Source organism: Diabrotica virgifera, chromosome 7 (genome assembly GCF_917563875.1).
Source record: "Diabrotica virgifera virgifera chromosome 7, PGI_DIABVI_V3a".
In the NCBI taxonomy this organism is placed as follows: Eukaryota; Metazoa; Arthropoda; class Insecta; order Coleoptera; family Chrysomelidae; genus Diabrotica; species Diabrotica virgifera.
The window spans coordinates 138,111,468-138,134,610 of NC_065449.1; the positions used below are offsets into that span (position 1 = coordinate 138,111,468).

Below are 23,143 nucleotides of genomic sequence, written 5' to 3' on the forward strand. Positions count from 1 at the left end.
AAATAGATTCTGTTTGTGTCTCCTTTCACGAATCTCATCTGTTTATCTTTAACCACATTTTTTCGCCGTTTTGGTCTTTTGTTCGGTTTTAAATGTATGGTTCTATACATACCATTTTATAGTTGACCTTGACATTTTTAGTTTCCCTTGCATTTTGAAAAAACAGAAAAGTAATCTGGCATGCCATAGATAGATAGACCTGATTACTAGCGGTTTAGATACTACTAATTATAGAGTCAACTTCCATACAGGAATGTTCCGACTCTAAAAATTTACGTTCAATAACATTTTTTAAAGAATATATATTTTTTAAACAGCTCATAATAGTTAGGCTGCAAAATGCTGATTACGATACTGTCCTCCGCAGGTATAAGAATTACACTTATTTCACTTACATATTCTGGGACACATTTTGATAAGTAGTGGAGTATAATGCTTTCTATTTCAGAACTTCCTCGTCTACCGTTAATTTCTGACCAGGCAAAACGGTAATGTAGCTATTTGGTAATGAGGCTTAACATATACACAAATTGTAGACCCATAATTTTCGGGAATAATATAATACTGTCCAATCAATCTGGAATCTGTAAAACAGCCTGTAGATCGAAAATGATTGAAACAAAATTCCGTTGTTGATTAGAGCTTTTCTTATCATTTCTTTTTTTTTTTTTTTTCGAGATTCCATACTACTTTTCTTTTCTGATGTTCTCTGTAACTGTTTTCTAAATCCAATTTTTCAGTTGGATTAGCCCTATCATATTTACTACAAACTTAACATTGATCTTTTTTAAGGACAAAATAGCTTAAATTATAGGCGTTAGAAAATATTCTTCGGTATGTTATTTCGCTAACAGCTTCCGGTTTCTTTTGCTGACAGTCATCTTCTACGCTTCGAAATTTGGCGAATATAATGTGGCCCCATGCTTGTAAAAGACTCAATATGAGGCTTCACAATTTTTCGGTTTTCATTGCTTCTTTTATTTGGCAGTATATGCTATGCTTGCCTCTTATGTCCGTATCTGCATAACAACATATATTAACAATTTTTATTACATTTTGTATTAACGTCGCTGATATATACAGGTCCATTCAGATTTAAAAGGAACATAGCGAGTTCTTACAGTGCCTCGAACCTACATTTGAAATAGCGGACCAGTTAAAAGTTCGACACGACACCATAAATATGGCAACGATAAATTATTTGACACGCAGGAAATAACCTACTTCTTTTGCAAAGCACTCTACCTCGGCCCCAGTCAGGCTGAAAGGCTAGAAAGTAGCCGAGTCGCGTACACTGATCGCTTACAATTAGTATAACAGGGTTGCGACGTCTGGCTAAAGTCTCTGAATTTTCAAAATTACGAACTTGTGCGCAAAATTTCGGGTTAAGTTTAAATGAATTTTTTTTCGAATCCTGAAAAAACTAATAAATAATTAGTACCCTGTCTTACAAAAAAACTTCTCACATGCCTGTATCTCTTAACCATTCAAAGAAACGTAGATATAAATGAGAAATTTTAATAAAATATACATGTAATATGTATTAAAGACACTTATCACCTTTTTACTGAATATGGTAATATATTGTTGTCCGGTAAAATAATATACAGTCGGAAAAATGAAAGAATACCCATGAACGAACATATAAAACACGCTGTATTTTCCTGTCACCGTGTCACAAAGAAAATTGTCCAGTGCAAGTACATATAACAATAATTATTACATGTACTTGCGCTGGCAAATTTTTTGTGTGACACGGTGACAGGAAAATACAACGTGTTTTATATGTTCGTTCATGGGTATTCTTTCATTTTTCCTACTGTATGTGCGCTTACTTAGTTTTACCTGCAACCGAACTTTAAATTTATTGAAGTAAGTAGCGATATATTGTTTTACCTGTATGTAGAGCGTAACAAGCTGAGAATTTTGGTATAACTCAATATTTTAAATTTTGTCATTTATCTGGTTTTCGCAGTATACTGACGATTTATGCTCCAAAATTTTTTCCCGATTTAGGTGCCCGATTACGTGGTTCTCGCAGTAAAGTTTAGGATTTAAACGTTTCTATGTCGGTAATTTTTTATCTTAAAAAAATAAACAAAGTAAAACAAGCTAACAAAAAAACTAAAATTTCGTTCTCTACCATGTTTACGTACATACAGTATTTTTGGAGTTATTTTCAAAAGAAAAGATTTAAAAAAATTTGAGAAATTCTAATTTCTTTTTAAATCATATATTTTTTTCAAAAATATGCATTCTGAACCAGTCAAAATGCTCGAGGTAATTGCTTATGCTAGAGTAAAGAAAGTCTTATAGGGATTACTATAAATTCTAATTCTCGTGGAAATAGCGTATGTTTTTTATCCCGTTTTTCTAAAAAAAGATCGAAAGGGTCCTCTTATTTTCATCCCAACTTGCATAATTTTGATGTTAACAACTTCTTCTAGAGCTCATCTGATAGATATTCCTAAGTACTTTAACAAGTGTGGAGTAAGTATATTTTATAAAATGCATAGTTTTCCCGTTATTTAACTTGAATACTTGAGATTTGAAGACTCGCCGAAAAAAAATATACATTCAATACCTATAACTCACTCTGAATTGATATTAACAGGTTTTTCAAATGAGGAATTTATATGATTTTTTATTAGATTCAATTCAGGTACTGATAACTTTTTTGTAAAAAAAAGTTTTTGATTTATTTGTGAAAATCCGGTTTAAAACATGCATTTTTTTCACGAAAAATTAAAATCTAGTATCTTTAACAACTCAAAAAGTACCTATTGATTTATTTTAATAACTTGATATAACAAATATTGACAAGAATTTGTCCCTATGTCGATTTATGGGGTTATTTTTAATAAAATAATTTACACTCCCGAGCAGGGTTGGTATCCACCCCCAGGGTAAAAGCTCAAATTGGCCTTATGTTACTTTGGTTTCTTGAGGTATCCTATTACTGCTCACCAATTTTCATGAAAATCTATTGAGGTTCAACGAAGTCGGAGGTAAAAACCTTCAGTGACTGTACAAAAATATTTAGCAAACATGATGGAACTAACCTAATAATAAATTTCTCTCCAAGCATGGATTTCTTCCCTGGTATGGCTGTAATGGAGTTACGCATACAGCAAGCTGATTTGAATTTTTACAATTCTCCTCGGATGGCGAAAGAAGGGTTTCAATTGTGTTAATAGATGCATCAAACTGGTGGTCATGTAAATGATTGTTATTAATAAGTGGAGTAGGACTAGCAGGGGGATGGTAGGGATGAAGACTTCGTCCTTTTAAAGTTGGAACCTCTACAAGACGTTCAGCTATACATAAAGCGGTCAGGCGAGCTTCAGCATCCTGAAAGTAAATAAAATAAAAATTAAAATCAAAAGCTTATAAAATCATTTTTCAATCTTTTTAAGTGCAATCCCCCCTTTTTTAATAATATGTCAAAACCCTACTACAGACTAATAAACACTTGTGCACAAATTATTCACTATAGAATAGCTCAAGACAGAGACAGTTTCGCCATGTTAATCGCCAACGTCAAGGGACTTGATAGGCCACGTTAAGAAGGAGAAGAAGCACAAATTATTATTCTTCAGAAATTATTTTTTATATTGCTTTTAAGAAAAAATGTTGTTGTGAAATGTAACATTTACTAGTATATTTTTTGAAAATAAAATAATCAAAATAAAATAAATATTTTGACGTTTCTACTTCCAGTCCGACAATTCAGGAGCTTGGAGGAGTAAGGGCGAACCCGAAAAATGGTCATTTCAAAAACAGTCTCATCTTCCTCACATACTTTTAAAGAATGCGTCTGTATAATATAACAGCATGTTTCGCCCTTCATACTCCTAAAATTTCGTAAAAAATAATATACCAATCCATTCATGTCAGAAACTGCACTGCGTAATCGTCTAGAAGAGTAAGGGCGAACCCACAGGCTTTCGTTGCGTTTTCGTTCAAGGTTCGCCCCCTCTCCTCTGTTAACGCGCCGGTGTTTCTGTAGCTTAGTAACTTTAATTGGTGAGATACAGAAGACGAAGAAACTGTAGACGATGAAAATCAAATTGAATTTCAATTGAATTGGATAATAAATAGGGATATTTATTTTTATGGAATAAAAAGTATTAAACCCCTTTTTTTGTTTCATAAAAATGTTGCAAAATTCTCTGTTGTATCCCTAAGTTTTTAAGATCTACCTGAAGGATTTCCATACCGTAGAAAAATATTAGGGTGTAATTTGAATAATAGTAGAGAAACTAAATTTGCATAAAGTTTATAGTATATTGTAATTTATATTAGTACTTGGCGATAAACTTTCCGCTTACAGAGACGCCTTTCATTATGCTGTTCAACGCTTCTGAGAAAAGATTGTAGTAATGAGCCGATGTACCGATAGAACGTGACACCAACAAAAACCATCTTTACAAAGTGAATATAAGGCATAAATAAGAAGGATTATTATAGTAAATTTACAAGTTAATACTTTATTATATCAACGTATTATTTTAGTTGGGAACAAGCCGTAAAATTAAAATAATAATTCCGAAGATTTACACGTTTTATTCACTTTGTAAAGATTTTTTGTCGGCATTGTAATAATACAGATTATACACCGTATCCCTAGATAGACCGCACGCTATAGTAGAAATGCGACGATAAACCGCATAATCTAGTAGCATCACTTGTTCGCCCTTACTATTCTAACATGTTTGTAAACTTTAACTCGGTTTTCCCGAAACATGGTTTTTGCAGTTCGCCCTTACTCCTCCAAGCTTCTGAATTTTTCTAAAAAAAAATTGAAAATAATCTTTTATGACCAAATAATGTGGCACAATGGCAATAATACATCCAATGGGCTATTTGTATTAGACGATGCAACTTCCCAATGAGCTTGTTACACTTATGCCACGATTTTTAAACCCTCGCAATGATTTGAATTTTCTTTTTTAAACAGTTGAACTAATCTGTCTTCTAATCCTCTGGAATGTGTTCTCCTTCTATCAGGCCCTTATTGAATAATTATTCTGCTGCAAGTACAAAAAAGTATTACTCTGCTAGTAATACATCTAGGTCCTACTGTCTTTCTGTTGTTTCTTTTGATATTATTAATTTCATTTACTGTTATTGGTTGTACACTGTTTTGATCTGTCAGAAGGATCTAAAATGGCAATACGGAATACAGAATGATCAGCTACATATGCTTCTAGTTGGGCTGTGCCTTGTTTGGAGTGTTTAAACACCCATTGCGTGAGTCAACTTTTCCGATTGGATAAACTTAAACATAGCGTCATCATGGGTAGCATACGCTATTTATCACGGCAACTCAACCTTTCAAGAGGCAAAAATTAACTATCGAGAGAAGATTAATCAACGTACCCAGGTTACATGAGCATTCTAGGTGCGTTAAGTATTTGTGTTACTGTAACCCACAGTCTACTCTGCTCCTGAAGAAACTACGTATAAATGTACAGAAATGTTGCGATAGACCAACACAGGGGTCAGTCACAGAAGAGACGATTTTACATTTGGTTAATTTGATTAGATGTATACAAGTATAACAAGAGAACAATATCGAACTCATGAAATAAAAAAAATAATATAAAATATAAAAAAAGGAAACTACACATTACTAAACAACTGCAGACCAATAAGCCTATTATCACAAATCTATAAATTATAAAAATTATCACAAGCACGTAATGGTATACTGACTGCAACACACCATTAGATGGTATAAGTGGCTCTCGTTAAACAATAAACTCTAATTCTACCAACCTTTACAGCAGGCCATATTTAGAAGGGGATACAGCACTTTCTAACAGCCAAAATCCTTATAGAAAATAAAAAGACTACTTAAGGCTACACGGATAGACTACAGATATAAAACTGTCATCAACAATATCTACAACCAAGCAACTTCTCAAGTACACATTCACGGGAAGACCAAACCATTCCCAATAAGAAGAGGTATTGGACAATTATGGAGACACTACGAGTACGTCACCACAGTTGTTCAACTTAACAATGGAAAAGATTTACAAAAAGCTGAACTAGGAGGAGTACGGGATAACTATAAATGGATATAAGGATAAACAATCTAAGATATGCAGATGATACAATCTTATTTGCAAAAAGTGGAGAAGATCTGAGAACAATAGAGCTAGAAGAAAAATCAAAAGGGATGGGCCTAAATGTGAATATGAACAAGTGATAATCCCAAATGATAAGAAATCATAATAAATAACAAGAAATGGGAAAATGTGACCGAATATATTTATTTAGCAAAAGAAATAATAGGAAAAGAAAATAAACATATCGAAGTAGACAGGAGAATAAGATTGGGAAGAGCAGTCTTTAAAATGAAATATATCATAACAAATAAGAAAATGTCACAACATTTGATAAGAACATTGTCTCTATCAATGTGTATTGTCAGTAATAAAATACTGCGCACAACAACTCAGAGAGAACAAAAGTAACTGATGTAATAGAAAGAATCAGAGTTAAAATTGGACTAAGCAGGACACGTTGCAAGAATACAGAAGAAATATTGAATGGAAAATCATAGTGGAGATTTTGGGATGAAAAAAGGCCCATAACGAGTTGGACGATGACATAAACAAGATAGTAGGCAAAACGTAGCTGAAAAACAGCAAACACGAGACAGGAATGGAAACAGTTATTTTCTGAAACACTAATTTTCTCGATACTTAACTGTTAAGCAAATTTTAAAGGAAAATTTCGTAATATTATACCTACAATAAAAAACCGCTACACATCGTAAAAATAAGTGGCGCATACAATATACCAGCTACAAAAGAGCTGATATGAATATTATGTGGCACGAAAATGCATTTTCATTTTGATGGAAGATAAAATTCTAGTTTTATTTTGAAAGATTTTTCCATAATATTTGCTAAATTTGAAGTAAAACGTGCCACAAAAGAGTAACTTTGATACAGTTTGCACTTTGAAGCTCTTTTGTGGCGCGTTCTACTTCAAATTTAGAAAAATCTTTCAAAGAAAGATTTTTAGGTTTCAAATAAAACTAGAATTTTATTTTCCATCAAAATGAAAATACATTTTCGCGCCACGTAATATTTCATTTCAGCTCTTTTGTAGCTAGAATATTGTATGCGCCACTAATTTTAACGGCGTTTAGCGGTTTTTTTATTCTTGTATCAGGATTTTTTCAAAGTTTTTTTTTATAAATTAAATGTACGAAGTTAAATATAATGTTTCTCGATTACACGTTAAGCGTTATAAATGGTCGCCTTTGTCGCATTATCACCGAAATGATCTAGTGGTTGCGACACTAAACTTCTGATAGGACAATCCGAGTTCATATCCCAGCCATCCTAATCCTTTTTTTTTTTCAATATAATTCTTTGTGTCCATCGAATGTACGCTAGATTTTTGTGTATGCTAAAAAAAATATTGGAATGGCCGGCAAATGAACTCGGATTGCCCAATCAAATTTAGCGCCGTAATCACTACAAGTACATAACGATAATGGTTAAAGGGATTATACTTTTAGAGCTCAATAATTTCTAAACGGCTTAACCGATTTTGATCACTAAACATGAGTTTGAAACGTATTGACAATTAGTATCTGATGCATCCAACGTCAAGTATGATAACTGAAGGTATATTAGGAATTGTTGAGCTTGAAAAACCATTTTTCCCATGGGAAATAGAGTTGATCATACTTATGAAGACTACAACTTAAAAATTCGAATTTTCCCAGATACGAGGTATACACCGTTAGACGCGTTTAGAGTACTCCTACAAACGCTCAGTTATTGGCGCAATTCGTAGGTTGAAATTTTGAGTAATTGTCGAAAAACCAAAATTTTCAAAGTTTAGTTTTTTAGTTTTTCGGCTATACTGAGCCGTGTGTATGTCTGATCCTGACCGCTTAGGTACCATTTGAAAACTTAACTCAACTCTACTAATTTGCGGTTTTTCTGTCTCTAATTTGGTGTATTTGCGGTTTCCCTGTCTCTCTTCAAACCTAAGATATATACCCCCAAAAAATATGCCGTTTTGTACCTACCCAGTCCTCTAGCTGGCTTATGGGTGGTCAAAAGTCACTAACTACACCGGTTCTGAATCGGCTCTGACCCCCTCTTAAAACACAGAAAAAAAATTCAGATTGGTGTAACTTTTCCACTCACATACATACATACCCACAAACATTTTCCCTTTTTTAAATAGAAACTGAGTCATATTTCTGAGCTCCGTAACTTTTGAATGGTATAACCGATTTTCAAAATTAGACATGCGTTGGAAAGGTAACGATCAGTAATAAGTACTATTAGAAGCCGCAAAAGTCGGACTTAAATTTTCGAAATTTTTGGGGACGAGAACGAAAAACAGACCGAAAAACTTCCGTAACACACCTAAAGGGAAGGGCCGTAAAATCCACACCCTTGGACCAAAATGGATGGTTGACATATGGATGGGCGAGTCTTTTCCTGAACTTTAAGATAGGATTTTGCCCAATTTTCAATTCAGTCGGATTTAGAAAATCGAAAATTTCGTGTATATGTAGTGTCGCATGTAGAGGGGTTGTGCGCCACTGGAGAGAACTGCCGTTCTCTGGGATTTATATTTAATTGCCTAAATGAATGGTGGTAATTAAAGGTAGGACTAATCAATGGGTGTCTTATTTTTTATACCTGATCCCAGCAATCTTCAGCTGTTTCACAAAGTAATCTTGCAGATGCAGTGTCTTTCCAAGATACTGGCCATAGCGGTCTAACTTTTTTTCGGCTAACCAATGCCTGCATCTGTTCTAAAGTTGGATTATCTCCAGCCTCCTAAAAAAGTTTAATGTCGTTTAGTAAAAATGATGGTTGTGCGCTCAACTTTTTAAAAATATTTTATTACCTTGGCAAATGGAGGAGTATATGGATAAGGCTCGGCATTCTGCATATCAGTACAACGCGTTCCTAGCTCCCAAAGTACTAAACCGAGGGCGTAAACGTCAATTTGTTTAAGGGCACTCTCACAGTCTCTAAGATTTACAGCTCCTTCTAACACTTCAGGCGCCATGTATCTAAGAGTTCCTAAAATAAACAACAGCCTCCGTAAACTATACATGTAATAAGTATATAAATAAGATCCAGATATTGCATCATTCATGATTATAAGATATTCTAATTCTACATCATTCATGATACAAATTCCAGAATTATGAAACCTTGCACCAGCTTGTAAACGTCTATGAGATATGGATATGTGGATAAGTGCAATATGTGCTTAATCTATATACAGTTGAGTCCGGGAATCTTTACCCGTGCGTCATCATTTAAAGTATACGAAATAAGTCGATGATAAATCGGAAATTGAAATTTACTAAACGCAACAGCAAGTGACAGTAAGTGACTTGCTGTTGCGTTTGTCGCATGCTTTAAATGATGACGCACGGGTAAAGATTCCCGGACTCAATTGTATTTAATAGTCTCCAGAAATTATGTGTATCCTGCGATCTAATGCCTGGCAGTAACGCAAGATATGGTTTACGTGTTACCCCATTATAGTCAGGTGTGTCCAGTAACAAAACCTGTTATGACTTTCAGCTAATTCTTAAGATTTTTCTTGTTTTCCTTTTTGATGTTACTATATTCTGATCTAAACATTAGCTTGCTCAGGTTTTCTTGCAGTCTATAGTAACCCATCCTGGCTTCCTCCCTTATACCAAAGTGCAAAATTCCTTATTATATTTAGTCATAGCTTTGCGATAATAGCCTCACTCACGGAATATTTTGGCGAAATTAAATTTTTACCCGACGTCTGTCTTCAATTTTTAATGTTGATATTTTACCAGGGAAATTTCCTCTTAGAATTTTGAGGTCTCTTTTTACCCTTAGGTTTTACCAACTTCCCCGTCTTGGTTTTGTGTGCATTTTCTTTTTTCTTTGCCTCTCTTTTGATCTTCATATGTTGGGCTCCAAACAGGCACGTTTTTAATAATAAGGACGGAAACAGAATCCGCGACCGAAGTCGCTTATCTGTTCTTTCCCGTTGTGTTTTTACTTCTAAGCTCAGTAGAGTTACTGATTTATTTTATTAATTTTAAATACAGTGATGAGCGCGCTAATAACCGGCAAAATAACGCAAACGATGGAACACATAATACATTGCGAAACAAAAAGATGAAACTAGTGGAGGTGGAAATTATCGTTATAAACGTATAAATAATTAACATTACATTACACGGTTTCCCACCTTTAGACGTCTGTGACAGGAGTATTTTATAAAACTCTACTGTCACAGTGGCAGTTGTCATACTCCTCTGATACGTCTAAAGGTGGGTAAAACCACAAACCATACATACTCATAGACGTTTCACGTAAATTGTCAAGGTCAAGACAGCAAATTAGTTACCATTCCAATCCAGAGATGTCGCTGTCAATCAATTCTCTTGTCATATTTAACAACTGACAGTTGACAAATAAATTAATTTGTTATTTACTTTTTATTTTACAGTTTGTGGCTTAATTATTTTATTATAGTGGTGTTACGTTTTTAATTAGATTTAATCACAATTTTAATCAAGTATATTAAAGTCCTCTCCTTTTTTATGAGTAGAATTTTTAGTTTACATTGATCATCCCGTGTTGTGTTTCTCCACATTAAAAAAAAAACAATATAATAGATCCTGAAACAGTTTATTCCAATAGACAAGTGTGTCATCAACATTTCGGACCTATATATTTTTGGAAGTTTGTAAAAGATTATAAGGTAATATTTATCTAAACAATCATCCTACAAGATTCTTTCAAAAATTTTCATTCAACTCGATACACATCAGTGCTTTCACGTGAAACATAGCAGTAGTGTTTAGCATTTTGAAAACAAATTGGAATATTTGAAGTTTTCAGTAAAATATGGAATAAAACATTGAATTGTCTTTCTGTTGTTTTAATTTCCTGCGAAATTTCATCAAAAATCCCGCAAAATTTATAATTTGAAATTCTCACGTAACTAAAATTTGTCAATTTAGTTCCCATTCCAATCAAGAGATGGCGTTAATTCGATCCGAAAGATTAACATGGTCGTGAAACGTCTATGAGTATGTATGGTTTGTGGGTAAAACAATGTAATGTAATGTTAATTTATACGTTTATAACGATAATTTCCACCTCCACTAGTTTAATCTCTTTTCTTTTTAGCAACGTATTATGTTTATATGTTATTAGCGCGATCATCACTGTATACTCGTATTCCTCATCATTTCACTTGTTATTGTACTGAAACTACATATTTGTTTGTGGCATTTATGTAATTAACTACTCTAATTGGGAAATAAGCCACAATTTAACTTGAAAAAATGATTTTATTGACGTTTCGACTTCCAGCTCGGACGGCGTTATCAAAATACAAAATATTAATAAATTAAACAAAAATGTTGTTGCTTAGTAAAAACATTCTTCTAATAATTTAATTTATTGTGACTCATTCATATCGGCAATTTTTCTTGGGACTAGTTTGTTGTAAACCTCGATACAATTCTATGAAATTATAGATCGAGGATGAATTATTATACAGGCATAAATACTTGTTTCTGTATGAATATTCAATCTTTTGCAAAATTTAAATTCGCGAAACCTTTCTTATTCATGTATTGTACAGGTAACATGTTTCGATTATATTGTCATTTTATCGGTAAAATGCCTAAGGGCTGCCTATTTTATTCAATTTCATCTTCTATTTTTTGGTAATTTTAGTGATTTTAGAATTTACACTTATTCTTATATGGAATAAAAAATCTAAATTAAAAAAACCCTTTCTTCCGTTAATTGTTTGTTGTCTCTTAAATTTAATTATCAACATTAAGGGGAAAGGCGCAAAATGTCGCCTGTCAAAATTTTCAATGTGTTTTAAATGTATTCATTTTTTTCGAATCCTGAGAAAACTAATAAGTATTTTTGAAAAATTCAAACTCAGAATGAAAGATTACGTTGTTACTGAGGGCAGAAAGTCCCTGAAAACTGCTATAATTTTTATTTTAATAAGTTAAAGGGGTGAAAATAAAGGAGAAAATTTTGTGTGATCTTTAATTGCAAATATTTCATTCAAAAGAAACTTATTTATTCTAAGGGACGTTCGGCCCTCGGTAATAACGTAATCTTTCAATCTGCGTTTAAACTTTTCAAAAATACATTGAAAATTTTGACAGGCGACATGTTGCGCCTTTCCTCTTAATATCACAAGCTTGTTTTGCCGAATGGAAACAAGTTTGAGAAACAGATTGAATCATTATTTTCTTATGTATTCTTACTGTAGAGTAATATTCGTAAGATTATTTTTTTAATACTGATTATTTTTTACTTTGTAAATAAACATTCAGTGACATTTTCAACGTTTTTCAACTTGTCAAAGTGAACAGCACAGTTTAGCAAATATTCAGACGAAGATATTTAACAAATATTCAGAATAAAATATTCGTTAAAATTATTTATAAAAATACACTTTTATTCATGAAATAATCTTAACGAATTACACTTGAGCGCTTAAAACTGCTGATTTGTATTGTCCTCGTGACAATTTGACATTAGATGTAGAACTAAAAGTTATTATGGTTCATTCTCTTAAATGTGATAGTTGTCAAAACTAGGTAACTCATTGTAATTAAACACAAACAATATACTTAAAATTTATTCCCGCTATAATAATAATGGTAGATTATTCCCAATCTAAAAATAATCTGATTGGGCAGAATTAAACACGTAATAAAAAATCTTGCTGCACGATTATAAATTAAAATCATTAAAAGATAATCACTAAGATTTTAAAAGGTGAATATACGCTCTGAGCTTCGCTGGTGGCGCTCCTAGCGGATTACTAATTCAACTTTCACCGGTAATTTTTAAATTTATTATTTAATTGTTATCATTTAATATTTACAACGCAAGAAAACACTTAAATAAAAGGTGGTCCCTTACTGAGTTACAGGGTGTTTTATCTAAAAATTTAAAAATTATTTTTGCTCAGCATTTTAAAACTATTCAACGTATCCTTTTCATACTTGCCAGAAAGTGCGACTACTATACACCCTACTAAATTATGATAAACAAACGTTTCTAGCTACTACCAGAGGCATACGACAGGGGCTAGTGAATGGTTGACCCTTCTCAAATTCTACGCCACTGAATTAATTACTGTTTTAGTGCCGTTTTTAGATTCTCCAATACTTTCTACGTAAATAATATACTCTTCATTGGTAACGATAAAGTCATTAGTTTTCGAGATTTTTGAAGTTAAATATGAAACGGCACAGTTATTTTGATTAATCTATGATATGATTCATATTCTGATTAAAATTCAAAAATTATTTGTACCCAGTACTTTAAACTATTTGGCGTATCCTTATCATACTTGGCAGAAAGTGTAGGTACTGTACACCCGACTAAATTAAGATAAATAAAAGTTTCTAGCTACTACCAGAGGCGTACGACAGGGGATAGTGGCTGGTTGACCCTTCTCAAATTCTACGCCACTGACGAAATTGTTATTTTAGTGTAATTTTTTTATTTTCCAGTACTTTTTATGTAAATAAATATACTCTTCATTCGGAACGATAAAATGATTAGTTTTCGAGATATTTGAAATTAAAAATGAAGCGACAAAATACATTAATGAAAATAACCGTGTCGTTTCATTTTTAACTTCAAAGATCTCGAAAACTAATGACTTTATCGTTACGAATGAAGAGTATATTATTTTTATAGAAAGTTTTGGAGAATCTAATAATTGAACTAAAATAGCAATTCCGCCAGTGACGTAGAATTTGGAAAAGGTCAACCATTCACTCTCCCCCGTTGTACGCCTCTGGTAATAGCCAGAAACATTTCTTTAACATAATTTAGTAGTTTGTACAGTACCTATACTTCCTGCCTAGTATGAAAAGGATAGGTCGAATAGTCTTAAAATGCTGAGCAAAAATAGTTTTTAAATTTTTAGATAAAACACCCTGTAACTTAGTAAGGAACCACATTTTATTTAAGAGTTTTAGGTTAAATCTTCGTATTTTGTGCTAATGTTTCTCCAGTTAGTATATGGACAATTATTCATGAAACACCCTGTATAAAAAAATATATCCTTGCTATCGTTTAGGAGAGAATTGGCCCAAGTTCTTCTCGCAAGATATGAAAGTCGTCCCTTATATACAGGAAGACCTAGTCTACAGACAGAACTTGCCAGATCTTCGTTTTGATCGCTTCGACCATTTGTTACATCAAGCAGTAGAAGGCGATGAGCTGGAGACAGATATACAACATCTGGACGAAAATATTCTCAAATAAATATTAAAAAAAATTAAAAATTTTGGTTTCAACGATCCTAAAAATTCCTTAAGCGCCCAGCGTTACCATATGGTCCCACCATATAATTTAAAAAAAAAGACAGGGAACCGAATTTGGATTAAATTATTAACATTTTCATCAAATTAAACCTAAAAGTAAAGATTTTTAAATAAAAAAAAACTTGGGCGTTAATGGGTTAAGGTAAAAATATATACCACAGCTTTGACCAACTAATATTTTTTATAATTAATGTTTTTAATTTTAATTTTAAATTAATCACTTTGACATTTATGTCAAATTTCCGGTAAACGTTTACAGATTTGTCACTACTGGCGCTCGCGAATTTGTAAATATCCCCTCTACGTACGAGCTCACAGCGTATAGTAGAAACATTATACAGTGATGAGCGCTCTAATAACCGGCAAAATAACGCAAAAGATGGAAAAAATATTAAGTTGTGAGATAAAAAGAAATGAAACTAGTAGAGTTAGGAAATTTAGCGATAAAAACGTATAAATTTACATTATATTTATTGTTTCCCACCTTTAGACGTATTAGAGGATTAAGTCAACTAAAACTGTCACTGTCACAGTGGCACTCGCCAAACTCGTCTGATACGTCTAAAGGTGAGAAACAATAAATATAATATAAATTTTTGCTTTTTATCGCTAAATTTCCCAAATCTACTAGTTTCATTTTTTTTTATCTCACCACTTAATATGTTTTCCATCTTTTGCGTTATTTTGCCGGTAATTAGCGCGCTCATCACTGTATGTATTTATTTCATGTCAGATTTTGCTGAAAGCTTCTGCTATTCACTTTGGACTAATTCACCTACAATAAATTACAATAAAAGTTTTAATTGAATACTTAACAGTAATAAAAAATCCACGAGGAAAAAATTTCCTGTAGTTGGCTGTATACCATTTATTACAAAAAACCCTGAAATGATTTTAACAAATATACCTTTTATAAAGGATTTCATGGTTTCTTTAATAGTAATACTTTAACCCCTTATATCGTTTCTCAAATGCATAAAAATAACTTTTATTTATAGTGATTATTCTTACCTGCCTCGCTTATAGACTTATTTTCGGTTCTTTTGGGAATCACTGCTAATCCCAAATCACAAATGCAACACGACAAATCTGATCTCACCAAAATATTTCTACTGTTGATGTCTCTATGCGCTATGCAGTATTTACCTAAATCACTATGCAAGTGAGCAAGACCTTTGGCTATGCTTAAACTCATTTTCCCCAAAGTTAGAATATCTATAGTATGAGCCTTGAGGTATTCTTGAAGACTTTCCTGTTCTAAAGACAAAAGCAAAACATATTCGATAGATCCTGGCGTGACAGAATATTCTCCTCCGCCGTAACATTTTATAAGACCAGAATTTTCACCTGCCATTTTATACATATCCTGTTCGTTCAGACAATAGTTTCGATGATGTGCTGGAAACACCTTTACGGCTACTTCCTGGTCTTCAACTATCCCACGCCAGACAGATCCATATCGTCCTTGACCTAAAATTATATAAAACGAATTATAAATTAGTAACGTGGAACAAATGCAGTTTAGCATCTAGTGACTGATTTTACCATGAGTTAAGGGGCTATCCTAGTGTAAAAGTACGAAATTCATATACTTTTTTGGGAATTTCTAAAATAAAAAGTACTGTACCAATTGTTTTGGAAATTTGCATGAGCATTTATTATAAAAAGAAGTACATGTAAAACAATTTTCATCAACAATATTGAAAATTAAACGATTTATGCGCCACCTACTGGCACCGTGAAAATAAAAACATAGCTCCACTGCTGCAGTGATTGGGACTAATACGAGATCCTGAAACATAAAATTTCAAAGTTATTATTGAAATATAAGTTATTTTCTATACCATCAACTAGGGGTTTTTGATAAGATAAAAAATGTCAATTTGGCGGTTTTTGAAACTGAAAATGTTTTAGCTAATTTAAAAAAAAATTCAACACTTCATTTTTCCAAATTTTAATATTTTTCAAAAATCCTAGTTGATGGTACAGGAAATAACTTATATTTCAATAATCACTTTGAAATTTTATGTTTAAGGATCTCTATTAGTTCCAATCACTGCAGCAATGGACCTATGTTATTATTTTCACGGCGCCAGTAGATGGCGCATAAATCGTTTAATTTTCAATATTTTTATGAAAATAATGTTTTACATATATACTTTTTTTTTATAATAAATGATCATGCAAATTTTCAAAACAATTGGTACAGTACTTTTTATTTTAGAAATTCCCAAAAAAAAGTATATGAATTTCGTACTTTTACACTAGGATAACCCCTTAAATTGCTGACATTCATTTTCTCCGGAAATATTTAATTTATCAATTAAAAAGTTATCAATTAAAGTTGAAAAAATAGCAAAAATGGCTAATTATTCGAAATATGCACACAATCAATTTTTGTTTAAAATATTCTAATCAACTTGATGATCTGATTAAGAATTTATGCCACACATATTTCTGATCTAAAAATGCCCATTGACTTGAAGTAAGCATTTGACAGTGTAAGACTCGAAGGTGTAGTCCATCTTCTGTATAACAGAGAAGTCCCCCTAGATTTCATAAAAAAAGTAATGGAAATAAAATACCTTGGAATTACATTGTCAAGCTACGGAGAGCTGGACAAAGAAGTGAGAAATAAAGTACAGAAAGCAAATAGACTGGCAGGATGGCTTAATAACACTATGGCGAAACCGACACATTAACACTAAGATGAATTCAAGAATTTATAAACCCAGTGTATGACCAATAATGGCATATGCATCAGAATCAAGACCAGATACAGCCACAACATAAACACTACTGGAAACGGCAGAGATGGCAGTAGGTACTAAGAAAACATAAAGGAAATACGTTGAGAGATCGAAAGAGGAGTGAAGACATTAGAACAGAATGTAGCGTACAGTGTATAAACAAATGGGCACTAAGTAGAAAAAAGAATGGAATAACACAGACATAGGCAGAGTGGGAGAGACACGTGTGGTCAAAATAGCAAGAGATAAATCACCAATCGGTAGAAGAAATATCGACCGACCGCGCAAAAGATGAAGTGACTGCCAACCTTCTATGGAAGAGATCAATCCGCCAATGAACAAGCAGAATTATTGCTTATAAAGAGGACGAAGAAGAAGAAGAATAAAAAGGTTATGATACAAGCTATCGAGTTCTGATTTACCGAGAAAGATATATATTTGTAATAAATAATCATTTCATTGTGAACCGAAACAAAAGTCGTCTTACTTTAGTTAGTTCAGAGAGCGCCAAAAACACTCTAAGTAGTTTCTACTCTTCTTAGAGTTTCCTCAGAGAGCGCATATTTGATTCTCTCTGAACAACTAAAATTTAGGCCTTAAGGCCCGGGTCCACAAACGAAAGATCATGATTACATGGATGCCGTGGCGGCATCTGCTAATACGAACGAAAGTTTTACTTTCAATATTAACTATATTGAAAATAAAACTTTATTAGAACTAATCAGGTTACACCATTCGTGGCTTCTAAAATTTGCAAGCCAACGAATTGCCGGAACTAAGAAGACCGAGGGAAATCTATCAGGTTGCATTTCACTACCCGCCTGTCCAGCACGGTAAAATTCCAACAAATATTAGTTCCCAATACTCAGAATAGGAGTAGAACTAATAAAAATAATAAATAATCATTTCGTTGTGAACGAAACAACGGCCGTCTTACTTTAGTTAGTTCATAGAGCGCCAAAAGCACTCTTAGCTAGTTTCTACCCTTCTTAGGGTTTCCTCAGAGAGCGCATTCTGAACAACTAAAATTCAGGCCGCCAGCCTCGCTCCACAAACGAAAGATCAGGATGACATGGATGCCGTGGCGGCATCTACAAGCAGAGAGCATCAGCTTGGTCGTGGGGGCATCTGCAAGCAGATGTTATATCTATCTGTCGGTGCCATATATGCAACTCAGATCGTAGCGGCTCTTTTTGATATATCTGTATGATGTATCATTAGTATACATAGACATACGCGACTTATAGGTTAACACCTAATCTGAACCATAGAGTTATAGAAGAGTGGTAGTATGTATATTAGCAGACACACATACGCATTAACGAACACATATCAGAAGAGTTCGAAATTAAAAGAGGAGTGCGACAGTGGTGTGTATTGTCACCACTACTATTCAATGCATACTCTGAAGAAATTATGAAAAGAGCTCTTGTGGGAGAAACAGCAGGAATAAGGGTTTATAATAAATATAATAAATAAAATAAAGAACACCAATTAACAACATTAGATATTAGGACGATACTATAATAATAGCGGACAACCTTCAAGACCTCCAAAAGCTAATGAACAAGATAGTTGAGTATGGAGAAGAATATGGATTATCAATAAACATCAAGAAAACTAAATTTATGAGGATATCAAAAACCCAAAATAATGATGAAAGCCTGACAATTAAAGGTAAAACTTTAGATTAGAACAAGTTGAAAACTACAACTATCTTGGCACAATAATTAATCACACAAACGAATACTCCAAAGAAATCAAAGTTTGAACAGAGAAAGCAAGAACAAACTTCAATAAAATGAGAAAGGTACTTTGTGCAAGAAAACTGAAATTATACTTGAGAGTTAGGCTGGCAAGGTGTTATATTTTCTCGACTCTGCTTTACGAAATAGAAGCATGGACACTTAACGCGTCGACTACTATAAAGTTAGAAGCATTTGAACTGTGAGTGTATAGAAGAATCCTGAAGATATAATGGACCGAGCATGTAACAAACAACGAAATCATGAGAAGAGTCAACAAAAGACTGGAAATATTGTAAACCATCAAGACACGAAAGCTGCAATACCTGGGGCATGTTATGCGTAATGAGAGATACAACATACTTCAATTAATTATACAGGGGAAAATCCAGGGCAAGAGAAGTGTAGGAAGAAGAAGAATCTCATGGTTGCGTAACTTGAGGGAATGGTACAGATGCACATCAACCGAACTATTCAGAGCAGCAGCATCTAAGGTCACAATAGCCATGATGATTGCCCACCTCCGTCGCGGAGATGGCACGTAAAGAAGGTAGTATGTAAATTGCTCTCGGTGTTTTTGCCATTTTCAGAGGGATCATCCTGGATTACTTCTTAGTTTCTTGTGTTTAGTAGGAATCGAACCCACATGATTCGGCGCCACAGACGCGTACACTCACCTATAAGCTACTTAGGTATCTAGAAAATAAAATAAGTGGTACGATATGTTATGATGCTAAAATGACTTTAAAGGGCGTCAATTGAGGGATTCTCATAACTATATAAATAGCTTACCTATTATATTTAGCATTTTTAATTTATCCAAGCTGTATTCTGCAGGAGGAGGTAGAGGTTGTTGGCAATTTTCAATATCACATTTTTTCGAATTCATTTTCCAACAAAAGTAAGACACCGTTATCAAAAACATAATGAAAAACGAAAAGACTGCACCCACTGTAATATATATCAGAGAATCAATGGAATGTCTAACAGGCAAATCTTCTGGCGGAGGTTCTTTTACAGGCACATAGGCATCACTGGAAGGAAAATGTTTTATTTATTTTTGAAACGTTGTTAAGATTTTGAGTTTACCTGAAATTTAGATTGCATTTGCTTCTGTTACAACAACAGAATTTGGTGTTATTCAATACTTTTGAAGGCCTTGCATTGGCTATACATTCTGAATGTTCACATTCATTTGGCGTTCCAGGAAGTTCCCAACATCCTAAAAAAATAGGTCAAATAGTTTTAAAGTACAATCGCTTAAATAAAATGTAGTTCCTCACTGAGTTACTGGATGTTTTATTTAAAATGTTAAAAACTAGTTGTACCCAGAACTTTAAAACTATTTGACATATCCTTATCATACTTGGCAGAAAGTGTAGTTGCGTTCACACTACTAAACAGTAGTGTGAAAGTTGGGTGTACTTACAACCTACTAAATTATGTTAAATAAACGCTTCTGGCTACTACCAGAGGCGTGCTACAGGGGAAAGTGAATGGTTGACCCTTCCCAAATTCTACGATACTGAAGAAATTGCTATTTTAGTGTAATTTTTAGATTCTCCAATACTTTCTATGTAAATAACTTACGCTTTATTCATAACGATAAAGTCATTATTCTTCGAGATACTTGAAGTTAAAAATGAAACGGTACAGTTTTTTTAATTAGTGCATTGTGTCACTTCATATCTAATTTCAAATATCTCGAAAACTAATGATGATATCGTTACGAATGAAGAGTATATTATTTACATATAAAGTATTGGAGAATTTAAAAATTATGGAAATAGCAGTTTCGCCAGTGGCGTAGAATGTGGGAAGTGTCAACCATTCGCTTTCCCCTGTCGTACGCCTCTTGTAGTAGCCAGAATCGTTTATTTAACATACAATATCTACAATAATTCTGCCATGACAAAGATAGGTCAAATAGAGCAAACGCAATTTTTGCTTTTATTTGATTCAGAGTTGGACCACCATCTCCAGATAGCTATTTCTGCCTCTCAGGCGTTATTAATGGAGCTATGCAGTCACAACTCTGAACCAAACAACAGCAGGCTGCCTTATTTAAGGGAACTTATCGCGACTGCAATGATTCACCTTTAAGACGCAAATCAGCGACATCTCTCGTAAAAAGAGAAAAACGAAAAGTCCGAGATACAAAGTTTTCTACAATTTAACAATAAAAATAATAAACAATATTTTAAATCTAAGACTTTTCGTTAAGAAACTGCTTTCTGGTTGCATCCCGTATCTCCGGCTTTATAAGCACGGAGACGATGAATATACAGGGTGTCCCGAAAAGATTGGTCATAAATTATACCACACATTCTGGGGTCAAAAATAGTTCGACTGAACCTAACTTACCTTAGTACAAATGTGCTCATAAAGAAAGTTACAGCCCTTTGAAGTTACAAAATGAGAATAGATTTTTTCAATATATCGAAAACTATTAGAGATTTTTTATTGAAAATGGACATGTATCATTCTTATGGCAGGAACATCTTAAAACAAAATTATAGTGACATTTGTCCACCCCATAAAAAATTTATGGGGATTTTGTTCCCTTAAACCCCCTCCCCCCCCCAAACGTTTGTGCACGTTCCAATTAATTCATTATTGTGGTACCATTAGTTAAACACAACGTTTTTAAAACTTTTTTGCCTCCTAGTATTTTTCGATAAGCCAGTTTTTATCGAGATGCGGCTTCTTTTTCAATATATTTACGTAAAAATTGTATGGGGGTTTTGTTCCTTTAAATCCCCCAAATGTTTGTGTACGTTCCAATTAAACTATTATTGTGGTACCATTAGTTAAACACAGTGTTTTTAAAACTTTTGCCTCTTAGTCTTTTTTTCATAAGTCACCTTTTATCGAGATGTAGCTTCTTTTTCAAAATATACCTAAAAATTTAAACTATAAATAAATTTTCAGATTATTAACAGGTCTCTATAATCGTACTTAACCATATATACTCCGTCTAATTTACTTACCGTTGCACGTCATCCGCGTCATAGCCCGTGACGTCACATGATACCAACACGAAATATTTAGGCGGTAGGTGTGTTCTTTTTTAGAATCACTTTGCCGAGTACACTGGTATTATCGCCATAGACATATTTTATTATGTACGGAAATAATATTTAAAGATTTCTATTAATGTTAACTTAAAGAAATACACAATAAGATTTTTTATTTAATTTGTATAAATGGATTATAAAGCGTTTTTATGAAGCACATTTGTTCGGAACACACTGTAACTGTAATAGAACGAAGGTGATATTTTGGCACAAATTGGTAACATTTATTTGACAGTTAACAATGACAATGTCAACTTAGATCTCTAACGTAAATAATGACTGCAACGATAAGTAAATTAGACGGACTGTACAAATAGGTGGTGGATTCGACAAATATTCAAAATATCTCGATAAACATTGGCTTATCGAAAAAGTACTAAGAGGCAAAAAAGTTTTAAAAACATTGTGTTTAACTAATGGTGCCACAATAATAATTTAATTGGAACGTACAGAAGAGTTTGGGGGGGTTTAAGGGAACAAAACCCCCATAAAATTTTTATGGGGTGCACAAATTTCACTTTAATTTTTTTTTAATGTTGCTGCCATAAAATGCCACATGTCCATTTTCAATAAAAAATCTCGTGAGAGTTTTCGATATATGAAAAAAAAATCGATTTTCATTTTGTAATTCAAAGGGCTGTAACTTTTTTGTGTACACTATTGTATATAGGTAAGTGAGGTTCAATCAATCTATTTTTGACCCCAAAATCTGTGGTATAATCTATGACCAATCTTTTCGGGACACCCTGTATAAGAAAGCAGAAAGGACACGGTCACGTATCCCCTTTCTTTTCGTCTAGGAAAAGGACTGAAAGACAGTTTCAAGTACTCAAAAATCTGAGTAAAGATGAAAAGAGAAAAGGCAGTTTTTGCTTTTATTTGATTCAGAGTTGGACCACCATCTCCAGATGATTTGCGTCTTAAACGTGAATTATTGCAGTCGCGGTAAGTTCCCTTAAATAAGGCAGCCTGCTGTTGTTTGGTTCAGAGTTGTGACTGCATAGCTCCATTGATAACGCCTGAGAGGCAGATATAGCTATCTGGAGATGGTGGTCCAACTCTGAATCAAATAAGAGCAAAAACGGCTTTTTATCTTTTCATCCTTACTCAGATTTTTGGGTACTTGAAACTGTCTTTCGGTCCTTTTCCTAGACGAAAAGAAAGTGGATACGTGACCGTGTCCTTTCTGCTTTC

At 33.3% G+C, this 23,143-nt stretch overlaps 1 protein-coding gene across 1 annotated transcript in view; it reads right to left on the reverse strand.

Annotated features, from left to right (window-relative positions):
• Positions 1 to 23,143, reverse strand: part of LOC114331035 (bone morphogenetic protein receptor type-2) — an 80,656-nt gene that overhangs the window by 11,679 nt on the left and 45,834 nt on the right. The window contains exons 2-7 of the mRNA XM_028280497.2: positions 19,962 to 20,094; positions 19,665 to 19,906; positions 15,389 to 15,847; positions 8,899 to 9,077; positions 8,688 to 8,828; positions 3,063 to 3,351 (exon numbers count right to left, since the gene is read on the reverse strand). Coding sequence (XP_028136298.1) covers positions 3,063 to 3,351; positions 8,688 to 8,828; positions 8,899 to 9,077; positions 15,389 to 15,847; positions 19,665 to 19,906; positions 19,962 to 20,094 — 1,443 coding nt within the window. The remainder of the gene's footprint in view (positions 1 to 3,062; positions 3,352 to 8,687; positions 8,829 to 8,898; positions 9,078 to 15,388; positions 15,848 to 19,664; positions 19,907 to 19,961; positions 20,095 to 23,143) is intronic.